The sequence below is a fragment of the Hemitrygon akajei genome, chromosome 4 (assembly GCF_048418815.1).
Source record: "Hemitrygon akajei chromosome 4, sHemAka1.3, whole genome shotgun sequence".
Classification (NCBI taxonomy): Eukaryota; Metazoa; Chordata; class Chondrichthyes; order Myliobatiformes; family Dasyatidae; genus Hemitrygon; species Hemitrygon akajei.
The window spans coordinates 193,912,873-193,926,204 of NC_133127.1; the positions used below are offsets into that span (position 1 = coordinate 193,912,873).

Consider the following 13,332-nt stretch of genomic DNA (forward strand, 5'->3'; position numbering starts at 1 on the left):
CTAGGGCTGAAATGGCTAACATGAGAGGGCACAGGTTTAAGGTGCTGGGAAGTAGGTACAGAGGAGATGTCAGGGGTAAGTTTCATACTCAGAGAGGGGTGAGTGTGCGGAATGGGCTGCCAGCGACAGTGGTGGAGGCGGATACGATAGGGTCTTTTAAGAGACTCCTGGACAGGTAAATGGAGCTTAGCAAAATAGAGGGCTATGGGTAACCCTAGGTAATTTCTAATATAAGTACATGTTTGGCACAGCTTTGTGGGTCGAAGGGCCTGTATTGTGCTGTAGGTTTCCTATGTTCTATGGAGGGAAACAAACAGCTGATATTCAGGCAGAGACTGTTCCTCAGGCCTGAAACGTCCACCATTCATTTCCTTCCATAGACCCTGCATGACCTGTTTAGTTCCTGTGTGTGTCGTCATTTCAGGCCAAGACCCTTGACTGGGACTGTTAATGGGGGGGGCAGAAGCCAGAATAAGATGTTGGGGGGTGGGAGGGGAGGTCAAGCTGGCAGGTGGTAGGTGAAACCAGGTGAGTGGGGGAGGGGGGAATAAAAGGGGAATGATGTGAGAAGCTGGGAGCTGATCAGAGGACAAGTTTAAGTCGGATGTTACAACACCTCTCCTCCCCTCCTGCTGAATAATAAATAAGCAATCTGAGCCAGGGCTGGGATTTTGCAACGTTTGCATTGTGTAAGGTGTGAGGTGTATAGGAAGACTTTGTACCCAGTCTGAGTGAAATGTACAGAGTCCCACTCCAGGGCACTCCACCAACTACTGAACGGGAGCAAGATGTGCATTGATTTTGCCCCTTTAAGGACCCCCTTACGCCGTCGCTTACAGACGCTTGTAGTCCTGCAGTGGGTGTTTTCATTCCTTTGTCTGGGTAAGCTGCTCTGGCTTTTTAATACATCTTCAGACTAGCTTGCTTGAAGTTAACCCTTGGCACAACCTTTTCAGCAAACTCCTAAATTGCCAATTTCTTTTCAGAGTCAGAATCAGGTTTAATATCATGGACATATGTCGTGAAATTTGTTGTTTTGCAGCAGTAGTACAGCATAATACATAAAATACATTGCAATATAAATTATAATGAGAAAAAACGTGTAGTACATATAATTAAATAAGTGGTGCAAAGAGAAAATAAAAAAGAAAGACAATAGAGAGGAATTGTCCATGGGTTCATTCCCATTCAGTAATTTGATGGTGGAGGGGAAGAAGCTGTTCCTAAAATACTGAGTGTGTGCCTTCTCCTCCTTAATGGTGGCAATGAGAGGAGGGCATACGTCAGTGATATTGACCCTAATTCCGAATCAAAGACAAATTCCGGGATTGATGACAAAGTGGTCATTGTGTCTCCGGCCTTTGATCTTGCAACTAAACCCAGCCCAGCCCAGTCCAGTCAGTCATTGTTGTGGTCTGCGGGACGTTGTGGAAATGCTATGTCACTCGCGGGCTGCTCCTGCACATGCTTAGTTCTGAGCACAAGAGACTCTGCCAATGCTGGAAATCCGGAGAAGCACACACGAAAATGCTGGAGGAACTGAGAATTAATGAGAGGCTGGACAAACTTGGGTTGCTTTCTCCGGAGTGGCAGAGGGCGTGGGGAGACCTGATGGAGGCTTATAAGATCATGAGAGCAATTGATAGGGTAGACAGGCAGCATCTCTTTCCCGGTAAGGTAGAAATGGCTAATAGCGGAGGACATGCACTTAAGGTGAGAGGGGGTAATTTTAAAGAAGGTGTGAGGAGCAAGGTTTTTTCCACAGAGTGGGAGGTGCCTGGGGTGGTGGTAGAGGAAGATACATTAGGGACTTTTAAGAGGTGTTTAGATAAGCACATGAATGTAAGAAAAATGGAAGGATATGGACATTGTGTAGCAGAAAGGATTAGTTTAGATAACCGTTTGATTACTAATTGAATTGGATCTGTTCCCATGCTGCACTGTTCTATGTTCTACAGTTGGGATGCCACGGCAGCATAACGGTTAGCACAACGCTATTACAGCTCAGGGCTTCAGAGTTCAACGTTCATTTCCAGTGCCCTCCGCAAGAAAGCTTGTATGTTCTTCCCACATAGATATCCTCGGGAGCTCCAGTTTCCTCTCACAATTCAACGACGTACCAGTTAGAAGGTTAACCGGTCATTGTAAATTGTCTTGTGATTAGGCTAGGGGTTAAATTGGTGGGTTGCTGGGCAACGTGACTTGTTGGGCTGAAATAAAATAAACTCACCAAGTCAGGCAGCATCTATGGAGGGGAATAACGAGTCAATATCTCAGGCCAAGACCCTCGATCGGGACTGGAGGTTGCGTTGGTTGTTAATGCAAACAGCCCATGTCACTGTGTTTCCTTGTACATGTGATAAATAAATCTGAAACTGCAATCACACCTCATCACAAATGTACTTTAACCACCTTCTCGCAATTAACTGAGATCCCAATTAAACAGCTGGTCTTTCATTTTCAAATATTCTGTAATCGACAATATAACTTAATTCTTTTACAACTTCATACAGTGTCAAGATTGTTAAATGCCATTTCCGGTACACAAGTGTACTGCTCTCCTCAGCCTGGTCAGAAAGTTGAGATGTTGATGTGCTTTCCTGATTGTGCAGGATGTGTTCTTGGACCGTGAGATTGTGCAAGGTGTGCACTCCCAGGACTTAGAAACTGCTCACACCTCGCACACCTTCCACTGTTGTGCTGCTGGTGCAAAGTGGGGTGTGAGCGGTGCAAGTTCTCCTGAAGTCAGTAACCATCTCCTTTGCTTGGTAGCAGGCCTCAAGCTTCAGGCCTCTTGTGCCAAGAAGAGGCCACCCACAGGGTGGAGGAGCAACACCATATATTCCATCTGCATAGCCTCCATCCTGATTTCTCCTTCCAGTTAAGATTTTCCCCTTCCCCTTCCCCTTCTCTCTTCTTCAATTCCTCACTCTGGCCTCTTATCTCTTCTCCTCACCTGGATTCTGGCGTCTTCCCCTTTCCTTTCCACTCCTGAAGAGGGGTCTTACTGTTGCGGAGAACGGGTGAACCTAAACACAGGACACTGACACGGAGGTAGGGTAATCTAAAGAGTGTTTATTAACGATTACAGGGAAGGCCAGAGAACGAGGATTAGGCAGAAGAAAGCTGAGGAGTGAGTGAGGCTTGACCGGGGATCGAACCCGGGTCGCTGCAGTGTGAGCGCGGCATTTAACCACTGAGCCAACAGAGACTGTAGGCGGGCAGCGGAACGAGGCAGAGCAGGGGTGTAGACCAGGGTGCAAGCGTGGCTTGAGGAGAACAGCAGGCGGGAGGACGAAAGGGAAGACAGGCGGCATGCAATACTCCTATTAACACGGAGTACACACAGGCAAACTGCGTGGAAACAGAACTTAGAATACACAATTCTAAGCGGCCTAGAACGTGAACAACCACACTGGCTGAAGCAACGATCTGGCGATCAGTGGATGCAAAGCTGGGTTTTTATGCTGCAGGCTTAGATGAGAATCAGGAGCCCAGGAGAACATGGGAAAAGGGAATTAAGAGAATATGAGGAATTAATGGTCAGGACACTTAGCCTGAAACACCAGCAGTTTACTTATTTCTAAAGAAGCTGCCTGAGCTGCTGAGTTCTTCAAGCAGTTTGTGTATGTTGCTCCAGATTTCCAGCATCTGCAGGATCTCTTGCGTCCCAACTCCTGTACTCAGTGCCCTGATTTATGAAAGCCAAGGTGCCGTAAGCTCCCTTTATGACCCCATCCATCTGTGATGCCACTTTCAAGGAATTATGGATCTTATTCCCAGATTCCTTTGTTCTAAAGTACTTGTCCTCTCTCTCTCTCATTCACTTTGTAAGTCCTACCCTGACTTGTCCTCCCAAAGTGCAGTACTCCACTCATACTTAAATTAAACTGCATCTGCTATTCTTCGGCCCATTATCCCAACTGGCCCAGATCCCACTGCAAGTTTTGCTCGCCTTGTTCACTGTCCACTACACCCCCAAGCTTGGTGTCATCACAAATTTGCTGAGCCAGTTCTCCACATTGTTGATATGTCGTAGATAGCAATCAAACAAGGACCTAGCACCAATCCCCGCTGCACTCCACTAGTCACAGGCCTGCAGTCAGAGAGGCAAACGGTGGGTGAGACTAGAATTAAAAGTCATGGTTCAAGGTTCAAAAATGAAATATTTAAGGGAAACTTGAGACTGAACATCTTCCCTTGGAGGGTGATGAGGGTATAGAATGAGCTGCCAGCAAAAATTATGGCTGCGCGGTCAATTTCAGCAATGCCATGACAGAGTTCAAGAAGGTGACAGAATCATATAGTCATAGAGCAGTACAGTACAGAAACAGGCCCTTCAGCCCATCTAGTTGGTACGAAACTGTTATTCTGCCTACTCCCATTGATCCCCCACTTAGAGCATAGTCCTCCATACCTCTCCCATCCAAGTATATATCCAAACTTCTCTTAAATGTTGCTACTATCGTGAAGAAGATACAGGAGCCTCCGGACACACACCACCAGCTTCAGGAGCAGTTACTACTGCTCAACCATCAGGCTCTTGAACCAACGGGGATAACTTCACTCATCTTCACTTGCCCCATCACTGAAACGTGCCCATAAACAGTGGACTCACTTTCAAGGACCCTTCATCTCATGTTCTCAATATTTATTGATTAGTTATTGATAATTATTTATTTCTTTGTATATCTGCATAGTTTATTTTCTCTTGCACTCTGGTTGAACACTCTAGTTGGGCAGTCTTTCATTGATTCTGTTTTAGTTATTATTCTATGGATTTATTGAGAGAACGAATTTCATGGTTGTATGTGGTGACATATCCAGGCAGTAGTGTAGTGGCATCCGCACCGGACTTTGAGTCGAGTGGTCCCGTGTTCGAATCCAGCCAGCTCCTTGCACACTTTCCATCTGTAGTGCATTGATCGTCGAGTGAGCAACTCTGCCTTGTAAAAAAACAGACAAGGTGCGGAAGAAATGGCAAGGTTTTGGCCCGATGTGCCACAAGGCCCAGAAAGGAACAACGATGATATGGTGACATATATGTATTTGATAATAAATTTACTTTGAACTAAATGCTGCATTTGAACCTGCAGCCACCACTGACATAGAGAGCCTAGTGACATGATGTCAAGGCAACTTTCCCATCAGTGTTAACCAAACGACAGCTGGTCATCGACTTCAGGTGGGGAGGGGGAGGGCACGGTGCGGAGTACACACTGCTGTCTGCTCTAATGGTACTGTGGTCAAAAACTTCGTAGGTGTAAATATCACCTATGATTCTTCATGGTCCAGCCATGGAAACTAAGCCTCTGCTGAGACACCAATGGCTCTACTTCCTCAGAAGGCTAAGGAAATTTTGGCATGTCCCCGATGACCCTTGCCAATCTTCACAGAGGCACCAGTCTACCTGCATCCAGCGCTTCATATAGCAACTAATCTGGTCACAGGGAAACACAGATTGTTTTTATTTATTGATATATAGTGTGGAATAGGCCCATCGGCCCTTCAAGCTACGCCACCCAGCAATCTTCCGATTTAATCTTAGCCTAATCATGGAACAACTTACCTACCTGGGTAGTGGGTTGGAGATAAGTCTCTACCAAAGGAGGTGTAAGGTGCTCCTTCCCTCCACAAGCCTGCAGGTCACCCTTGTAGCCTTTCTTAGTCCTCCGCTCAGGGTCATGTGAAGCCATGGGATCTGGGTGGATGGTCGTTCGAGCAGCTGGTGCAGATCACAAGTCCTGGTTATGCAACCGCCTACGCCAGGCAGACAATCTCTGAAGAATATTGATAATGGCTCTGGTCACCCATCTTGTAAAGACACTGCCCAGAAGAAGGCAATGGCAAACCACTTCTGTAGAAAAATTTGCCAAGAACAACCATGGTCATGGAAAGATCATGATCACCCACGTCATGCAAGTCAGCACATAACGAACAAACAAATTAACCTACTAAACCGGTATGTCTTTAAACTGTGGAAGGAAACTAGAGCACCCAGAGGGAACCCACAGTGCCACAGGGAGAACATACAAACATCTTACAGACAGTGGTGGGAAATGATCACGGGTCACTGATACTACAAAATGTTGTGCTAACCGTTACGCTAACATGGACGGAGCTCAGCACACTTCAGAAACCAGCCTTCCCTCTGCGGACTGTTTACTCTTCTTGGTGAAGCGCTACGTTCTATCTTCTGCTACCTAGTAATCTCGTCCCTTGACAGATTTTGGAATAGGCTGTTCCTTTAGGGCTCTGGAGTTGCGCGTATATTGCCAGCTAGGTCCTCAAAGCTGGGGGTGTTAGGTTGGGAGAGGGCATCGGCATCAATAGGATAAGAAACGGGGAGAAACATCTTTACTCAGAGGGTGGCAAATGTCCAGCACAGACTGCAGTGGAGGCCAAGTCATTGGAGGGTATTTAGGAATGTAGATATATCACTAAAGATGATTCTTTGGGGCCCTTAGCTCCCAGTAGAGCATAGGCCATCGATGACCTCCTGTCTCCATTGTCCAAAGTCAATGGTATGGTTAGAGCTCGTCAATGTTTCTGTAATCATTGTAACCACTATACAGGGTCTATACAGCTCCACCAGATCCCTGTTGGCCAGCCTTACTCATTTCCACATCTCATAATGGGGACGTATCTTTAAAGACAGAAGCCATTAAGTGTTGGGAGAGCGTGAGGAATATGCTATTGAGATAGAGCATCAGCCATGACCACATTGAACAAGGTAGCAGGTTGGAAAGGGCCCAATGGCCTGCTCTTGCTCCTGTTTTAATCTATATTTCTGTGTTGGTGACCTCTTATGTACGTATTGACACCGGGGGCAGGATGCACTTGCAAGCAGAGCCCAGCTGAGGCCGCAGTAAGCCCTTTCACATCCACTTATCTATCTGTTGAACATCGAATCAGACAGTGAGATGCGTCGATTGCTTTAACACCAACACAGTCTAGAGATGTGCAGGGGGCAGCATGCTAGTGTGTGGTGAACTACATATACCTGTCTGGACACGCCCCCTGCTGACTGCTCCTGTGGCTCCTCCCACAGACCCCGGTATGAAGGCGATTGAGGCCTGAGCCCGGCCTCTCTGTCTCCAGGATGTAGTATGGTGGTCAGCTACTGCTTGTTCTTTCTTCCAGTCAATAAAAGCCGATATCTCGACTTCACGTCTCAGAGAGAGTTATTGATGGTGCATCATAGTGTCACCGCCAACATAACATGTCTGAAATATTCAGCAGAACAAAAAACAACAAAACAATAACAACACAACAACACAGCAACAAATTTCATGGGCTCTGTTCTTCAAAGGTGTAATAATTTTAAATACTTTCAATTTTCTTTCTGAATTTGTGTTTTTTTAATTTTACAACTGATAGTTTTGGGGCATCTGATTAATTTTATTTAAAGATACAGGGCAGAATAAGTCCTTCTGTCCCTTCGAGCCACACTGCCCCAGCAAACCTCAACCCCAATTTAACCCTAACCTAGTTGCGGGACAATTTACAATGACCAATTAACTTACCCTTTGGACTGTGGGAGGAAATCGGATCACCCAGAGAAAACGCACGCATTCCACCGGGAGGATGTACAGACTCCTTACAGAGGATTCCAGGATCGAGCTCTGAACTCCAATTTAAGCTAGGGGAAATGCTCAGTTGCCAACTACAGACCATTGTGAATAGTGTATAATTTATGCTTAGAACTTAAAACATAGAACAGCACAGACCACCCCACGATGATGTGCCGACCTTATAAACTACTCTAAATTCAGTCTAGCTCTTCCCTCCCTCATATCCCTCCATTTTCTATCAAACTATCTAAGAGTTCATTATATGTCCCAATGTATCTGCCTCTACCACCTCACACCCAAGCCTCTCCCCTATACTTTCCTCCAATCAACTTAAAATTATGCCCCTCATGTTAACCATTTTCTTCCTGGAAAAATACGCTGGCTATCCGCTTGATCTGTGTCTCTTATCATCTTGTACACCTCTATTAAGTCATCTCTCATCCTCCTTCACTCCAAAGAGTAAAGCCCTAGCTTACTCAATTTATCCTCATAAGACATGCTCTCTAATCCAGGCAGCATCTTGGTAAATCTCCTCTGTGCCCTCTCTAAAGCTTCCATGACCTTCCTATAATGAGGTGCCCAGAACTGAGCACGATACTCCAAGTGTGGTCTCACCAGCATTTTATAGCACTGCAACATTCCCTCATGGCTCTTGAACTCAGTCCCCCGACTAATGAAAGCCAACACACCTTAGGCCTTCATAACCACCCTATCGACTTGCGTGGCAACTTTGAGGGAGTTATGGACATGGATCCCAAGATCCTTCTGTTCCTCCACACTGCTAAGAGGAATAGATAGAGTGGACAGCCAGCACCTCTTCCCCAGGGCACCACTGCTCAGTACAAGAGGACATGGGTTTAAAGTAAAGGGTGGAAAGTTCACGAGGGATTTTAGAGGAAGGTTTTTTACTCAGAGAGTGCTTGGTGCGTGGAATGCACTGCCTGAGTCAATGGTGGAGGCAGATACACTAGTTAAGAGACTACTAGACAGGTATATGGAGGAATTTAAGGTGGGGGGGGGGTATATGGGAGGCAGGGTTTAAGGGTTGGCACAACATTTTGGGCCGAAGGGCCTGTACTGTTCTATGTTCTAAGAATCCTGCCATTAACCCTGCATTCCACCTTCAAATTCGACCTTCCAAAGTGAATACTGTTTACGTGATGCTATGTGCCTGTGACGGTGTTGCAAGTACAGTAAACTCTTCATTGTATCTGTGTGTGGTCTCACAATCTAATTGTTATGATCTTGTACCTGATTATCTACCTGCTCAGACAGCTGGCATCAATCTTGGAACAAAGGCAAAAATATAGAAGATATAGGAGCAGAAGTAGGCCATTCGGCCCATCGAGTCTGCTCATGTACAGATGTACACGACATCTTATTACTTTTCCTCTCTTTTTGATCTACTTAATTAATTTAATTTTCCTTTTTCATATATCCTTCTTATTGTAATTTATAACCGCAATATTATGTATTGCAATGTACTGCTGCTGCAACACAATTCAGGACATATGCTGATACTGATTCTGAAATTAGGCTTCACCAATGTCTTATACAACTTCAACATAACAACCCAACCCCTGAAGTCAATACTTTGATTCATAGTACCAACTGAAACATTGCGTGCATAAGTACAAGGAAGCGAGGGTATGGAGAGCTACGGTCCAGGTGTGGATCAATGGGACTAAGCAGAATAATAGTTCAGCATGAACTAGATGGACTGATGGGCCTGTTTTATACTGTAGTGTTCTATGACTCTAGGGGTTGAGAAGTGGAAAGTTTAAAAGATGAGTGGAGTAAGCTGCTGGGACTCGAAGACTTGAGCTACAGGGAAAGGTTGAATAGGTTAGGACTTTATTCCCTGGAGCGTAGGAGAATGAGGGGAGATTTGATAGAGGTGTCCAATATCATGAGGGGTATACAGACAGACAGACAGACTTTATTGATCCCGAGGGAAATTGGGTTTTGTTACAGCCGCATCAACCAAGAATAATGAAGAAATATAGCAATATAAAACCATAAATAATTAAATAATAATCAGTTAAACATGCCAAGTGGAAATAAGTCCAGGACCAGCCTATTGACTAGGCTGGATAGATATAGATAGGGTAAATGCAGCCAAGCTTTTTCCACTAAGGTTGGGTGAGATTAGAACTAGAGGTCATAGTTTAAGGGTGAAGAGTGAAATATTTAATGGGATCCTGAGTGGGGATTTCTTCAATCAGAGCATGGTGTGAGCTGTCATTGAAAGTGGTGAATGTGGTTTTGAATTCAGCACTTAAGAGAAATTTGGATAGGAATATGGATGGGATGAGTATAGAGGGCTATGGTTCGGGTGTGGGTCGATAGGACTAAGCAGAATAATAGTTTGGCATTGACCAGATGGGCTGAAGGGCCTGTTTCTGTGCTATAGTGCTCTATGGCTCTAATTCCAATTCCTGTTTCCTTCTACAGCACAATGCTGCGCTGTGCTCTTTGTCACCCTCTTCTTTACTCGCTTCTGGTTCGTGTCCGTACTGTATGCTACGTGGTGGTTCTGGGACCGGAACACGCCTTACCAGGGAGGTCGTCGCTTCACCTACGTCCGCAGCCTGAGACTATGGGGCTACTTTCGTGACTACTTTCCTATTCACGTGAGTATGAATCTCAGAGCGGAAGAGCTGGCGGGCGGGGGCAGTGATTCGCAGGTTTGTATGTTCCTTCGTTAATGAGATCTGAAGAGGAATTTGGATAGGTAATTGGATGAGAGGGGTATGGTCTAGGGGCAAGTCAATGGGTTGAGGAAGGATAAAAACTCATCACGGCCCAAACGGGGAAGGGCTGGTTTTGTGCTGCAGTGCTATAGGACTCAATGGGATACAGCAAGATATCAACAAGATTGAAAGAGTGCAGAGAAAATTTACTAGGATGCGACCAGGAATTGAGTACCTGAGTTATGGGGAAAGGCTGAATAGGTGAGAAATTTATTCCCTGGAGCATAGGAGAATGAGAAGAGTTTTGATAGAGGTATCCTTTTAGAGGGCTGGCTGGTGGCATAGTGGCATCGACACCAGACTTCAAGGCAGATGGTCCTGAGTTCATACCCAGCCGGGTCAGACTTGCGGAGCAGACTCGATGGGCCGAATGGCCTACTTCTGCTCCTATATGTTATTACCTTATGGTTTCCTACCTGGGCAGCAGCAGTATCTGCTTCAGAAGGCCTAGTAATCTACTTCCATATCTTGCCATGAAACCCTTAGGGACCCTATGCTCCATGAGGTCACGAAAAATTGGACTCGACTAAACGACTGAAAAACAAATACTTTTGGAGTGTGCCGGTGGCTTTTAGAGTGGCTCTCACTCATCAGCTTCAGGCTTGGGTGAGGTAAAATATCCTGTAAGTTACTCTCTCACTGTCCTTATTTGTTCATTCCTCGCCTGTTAGGGCACAGTCGTTCAGTGAGAATGGCTCCAGTGCGGTGTTTTGCACCTCCAGTCTCCCAGATAAACACATCTGCACCAGGTGCACCGAGCTGCGGCCACTGAGAGAACGTGTTAAGGAACTGGAGCTGCAGCTCATTGACCTTTGGCGGATACGGGAGAATGAGGTGTTAGATAGGAGGTAATCACCTTTAGATTGCAGGAGACAGTCAATTGGGCGACAGTCAGAAGAAGGAAGGGGAATGCGCAGCCAGCACAGAGTACACCCGTGGCCATTGAGGGGTCGACCTACCGAGGGAGCCACAGTGACTGGGTCTCTGGCACTGTGTCTGGTGCTGTGGCTCAGAAGAGCAGGGAGGCGAAGAGGAGACTCCTTAGTCAGAGGAATGGAGGTGAGATTCAGTGGGTACAATGAAGATATCCGGATGGTATGCTGCCTCCCTGGTGCCAGGTTCAAGGATGTCTTGGATCGGGTCCGTGGCATTCTCAAGGGTGAGGTGAGCTGCCAGACGCCTTGGTGCATATCGGGACCGATGACGGAGGTTGACGAGGTGAGGAGGACCTGAGGAGTGATTTTAGGGAGCTGGGTAGAAAGCTGAGAAACAGGACCTCCATGGTAGTAATCTCTGGATTGCTGTCTGTGCCACATGCCTGTGAGGGTAAGAACAGAATGATTTGACAGGTGAATGTGTGGCTGAGGAACTGGTACAGGAGGCAGAGGTTCAGATTGATGGAGCATTGGGATCTCTTCTGGGGAAGTTATGACCCGTACAAAAGCAATGGGTTATACCTGACCCGAGGGTTCCAATATCCTTGCAGGCAGGTTGGCTTGAGTTGTTCGGGCGTGTTTCAACTAATTTGACGGGGATGGGAACTGAAGCGATAGTGCTGAAGATGAGGTAGTTGGTTTACAAACAGAGGCAATGTGTAGTGAGACTCCTAGCAAGGAGAGGCTGACGATGGGGCAAAATTACAGCCAACAGGATGAGTTGCAACATAAAAGGTGGACACAAGTGAGAAGGGTGAATACGGGACTGAAGGTGTTATATTTGAATGTGCGCAGTATACGGAATAAAGTAGATGATCTTGCAGCATAGTTGCAGATTGGCATATATGATGTTGTAGCCATCACTGAATCATGGCTGAAAGGAGATTATTGCTAGGAATTTAATGTCGAAGGATACATATTGTATTGAAAGGACAGGCAGGAAGGCAGAGGGGGCAGTGTTGCTCTGTTTGTGAAAAATGACATCAAATCATTAGAAAGAGGGGACAATGGGTCAGAAGGTGTTGAATCGTGGATAGAGCTAAGGAACTACAAGGGTAAAAAGACCCTGATGGAAGTTATATACAGACCCCCAAACAGCAGTAAGGATGTGGTCAACAAATTACACAGGGAGATAGAAAATGCATGCCAAAATGGCAATGTAAAAATAGTCATGGGGGATTTCAGTATGCAGGTAGATTGGGTAAGTCAGATTGTTGCTGAATTCCAAGAGGGGGAGTTTTCTCGAGTTGGATTTTTAGAGCAGCTCGTAGTTGAGCCCAGTAGAGGATCAAATATTCTGGATTGGGTGTTGTGCAATGAACCAGAATTGATTAGAGAGCTTAAGGTAGAAGAGCCCTCAGGGAAAAGTGATCTAATTCACCCTGAAATTTGAGAGGGAGAAGCTAAAGTCAGATGTATCAGCATTACAGTGGAGTAAAGGGAATTACAGGGGTATGAGAGAGGAGTTGGCCAGAATAGATTGGAAAAGAACACTGGCAGGGATGACGGCAGAGCAGCAATGGCTGGAATTTCTGGAAGCAATTTGGAAGGCACAGTATAGATACTTCCCAAAGAGGAAGAAGTATTCTAAAGGCAGCATGACACAACCGTGGCTAACAAGAGAAGTCAAAGCCAGCATAAAAGCCAAAGAGAGAGCATGTAATAGAACAAAGATTATTGGGAAGTTAGAGGAATGGGAAGCTTTCAAGTACCAACAGAAGGCAACTAAAAAAGTCTTTAAGAAGGTAAAGATGGAATACAAAAGTAAGCTAGACAACAGTACTAAAGGGGATACCAAGAGTTTCTTCAGATACATAAAGTGTAAAAAAGAGGTGAGGGTAGATGTTGGAACACTGGAAAGTGATGCTGGAGAGACAGCAATGGAGGACAAGGAAATAGCGAAGAAACTGAAAACGTATTTTGGAAAGATGAGGAAATCTGCAGATGCTGGAAATTCAAGCAAAACACACAAAATGCTGGTGGAACGTGACAAGCCAGGCAGCATCTATAGGGAGAAGCACTGTCGACGTTTCGGGCCGAGACCCTTCGTCAGGACTAACTGAAAGAAAA

General features: G+C 45.8%; 1 protein-coding gene across 1 annotated transcript in view; it reads left to right on the top strand.

Annotated features, from left to right (window-relative positions):
* Positions 1-729: 729 nt before the first annotated feature.
* Positions 730-13,332, top strand: part of mogat2 (monoacylglycerol O-acyltransferase 2) — a 32,883-nt gene continuing 20,280 nt past the window's right edge. The window contains exons 1-2 of the mRNA XM_073041891.1: positions 730-882; positions 10,029-10,207. Coding sequence (XP_072897992.1) covers positions 789-882; positions 10,029-10,207 — 273 coding nt within the window. The 5' untranslated portion in view covers positions 730-788. The remainder of the gene's footprint in view (positions 883-10,028; positions 10,208-13,332) is intronic.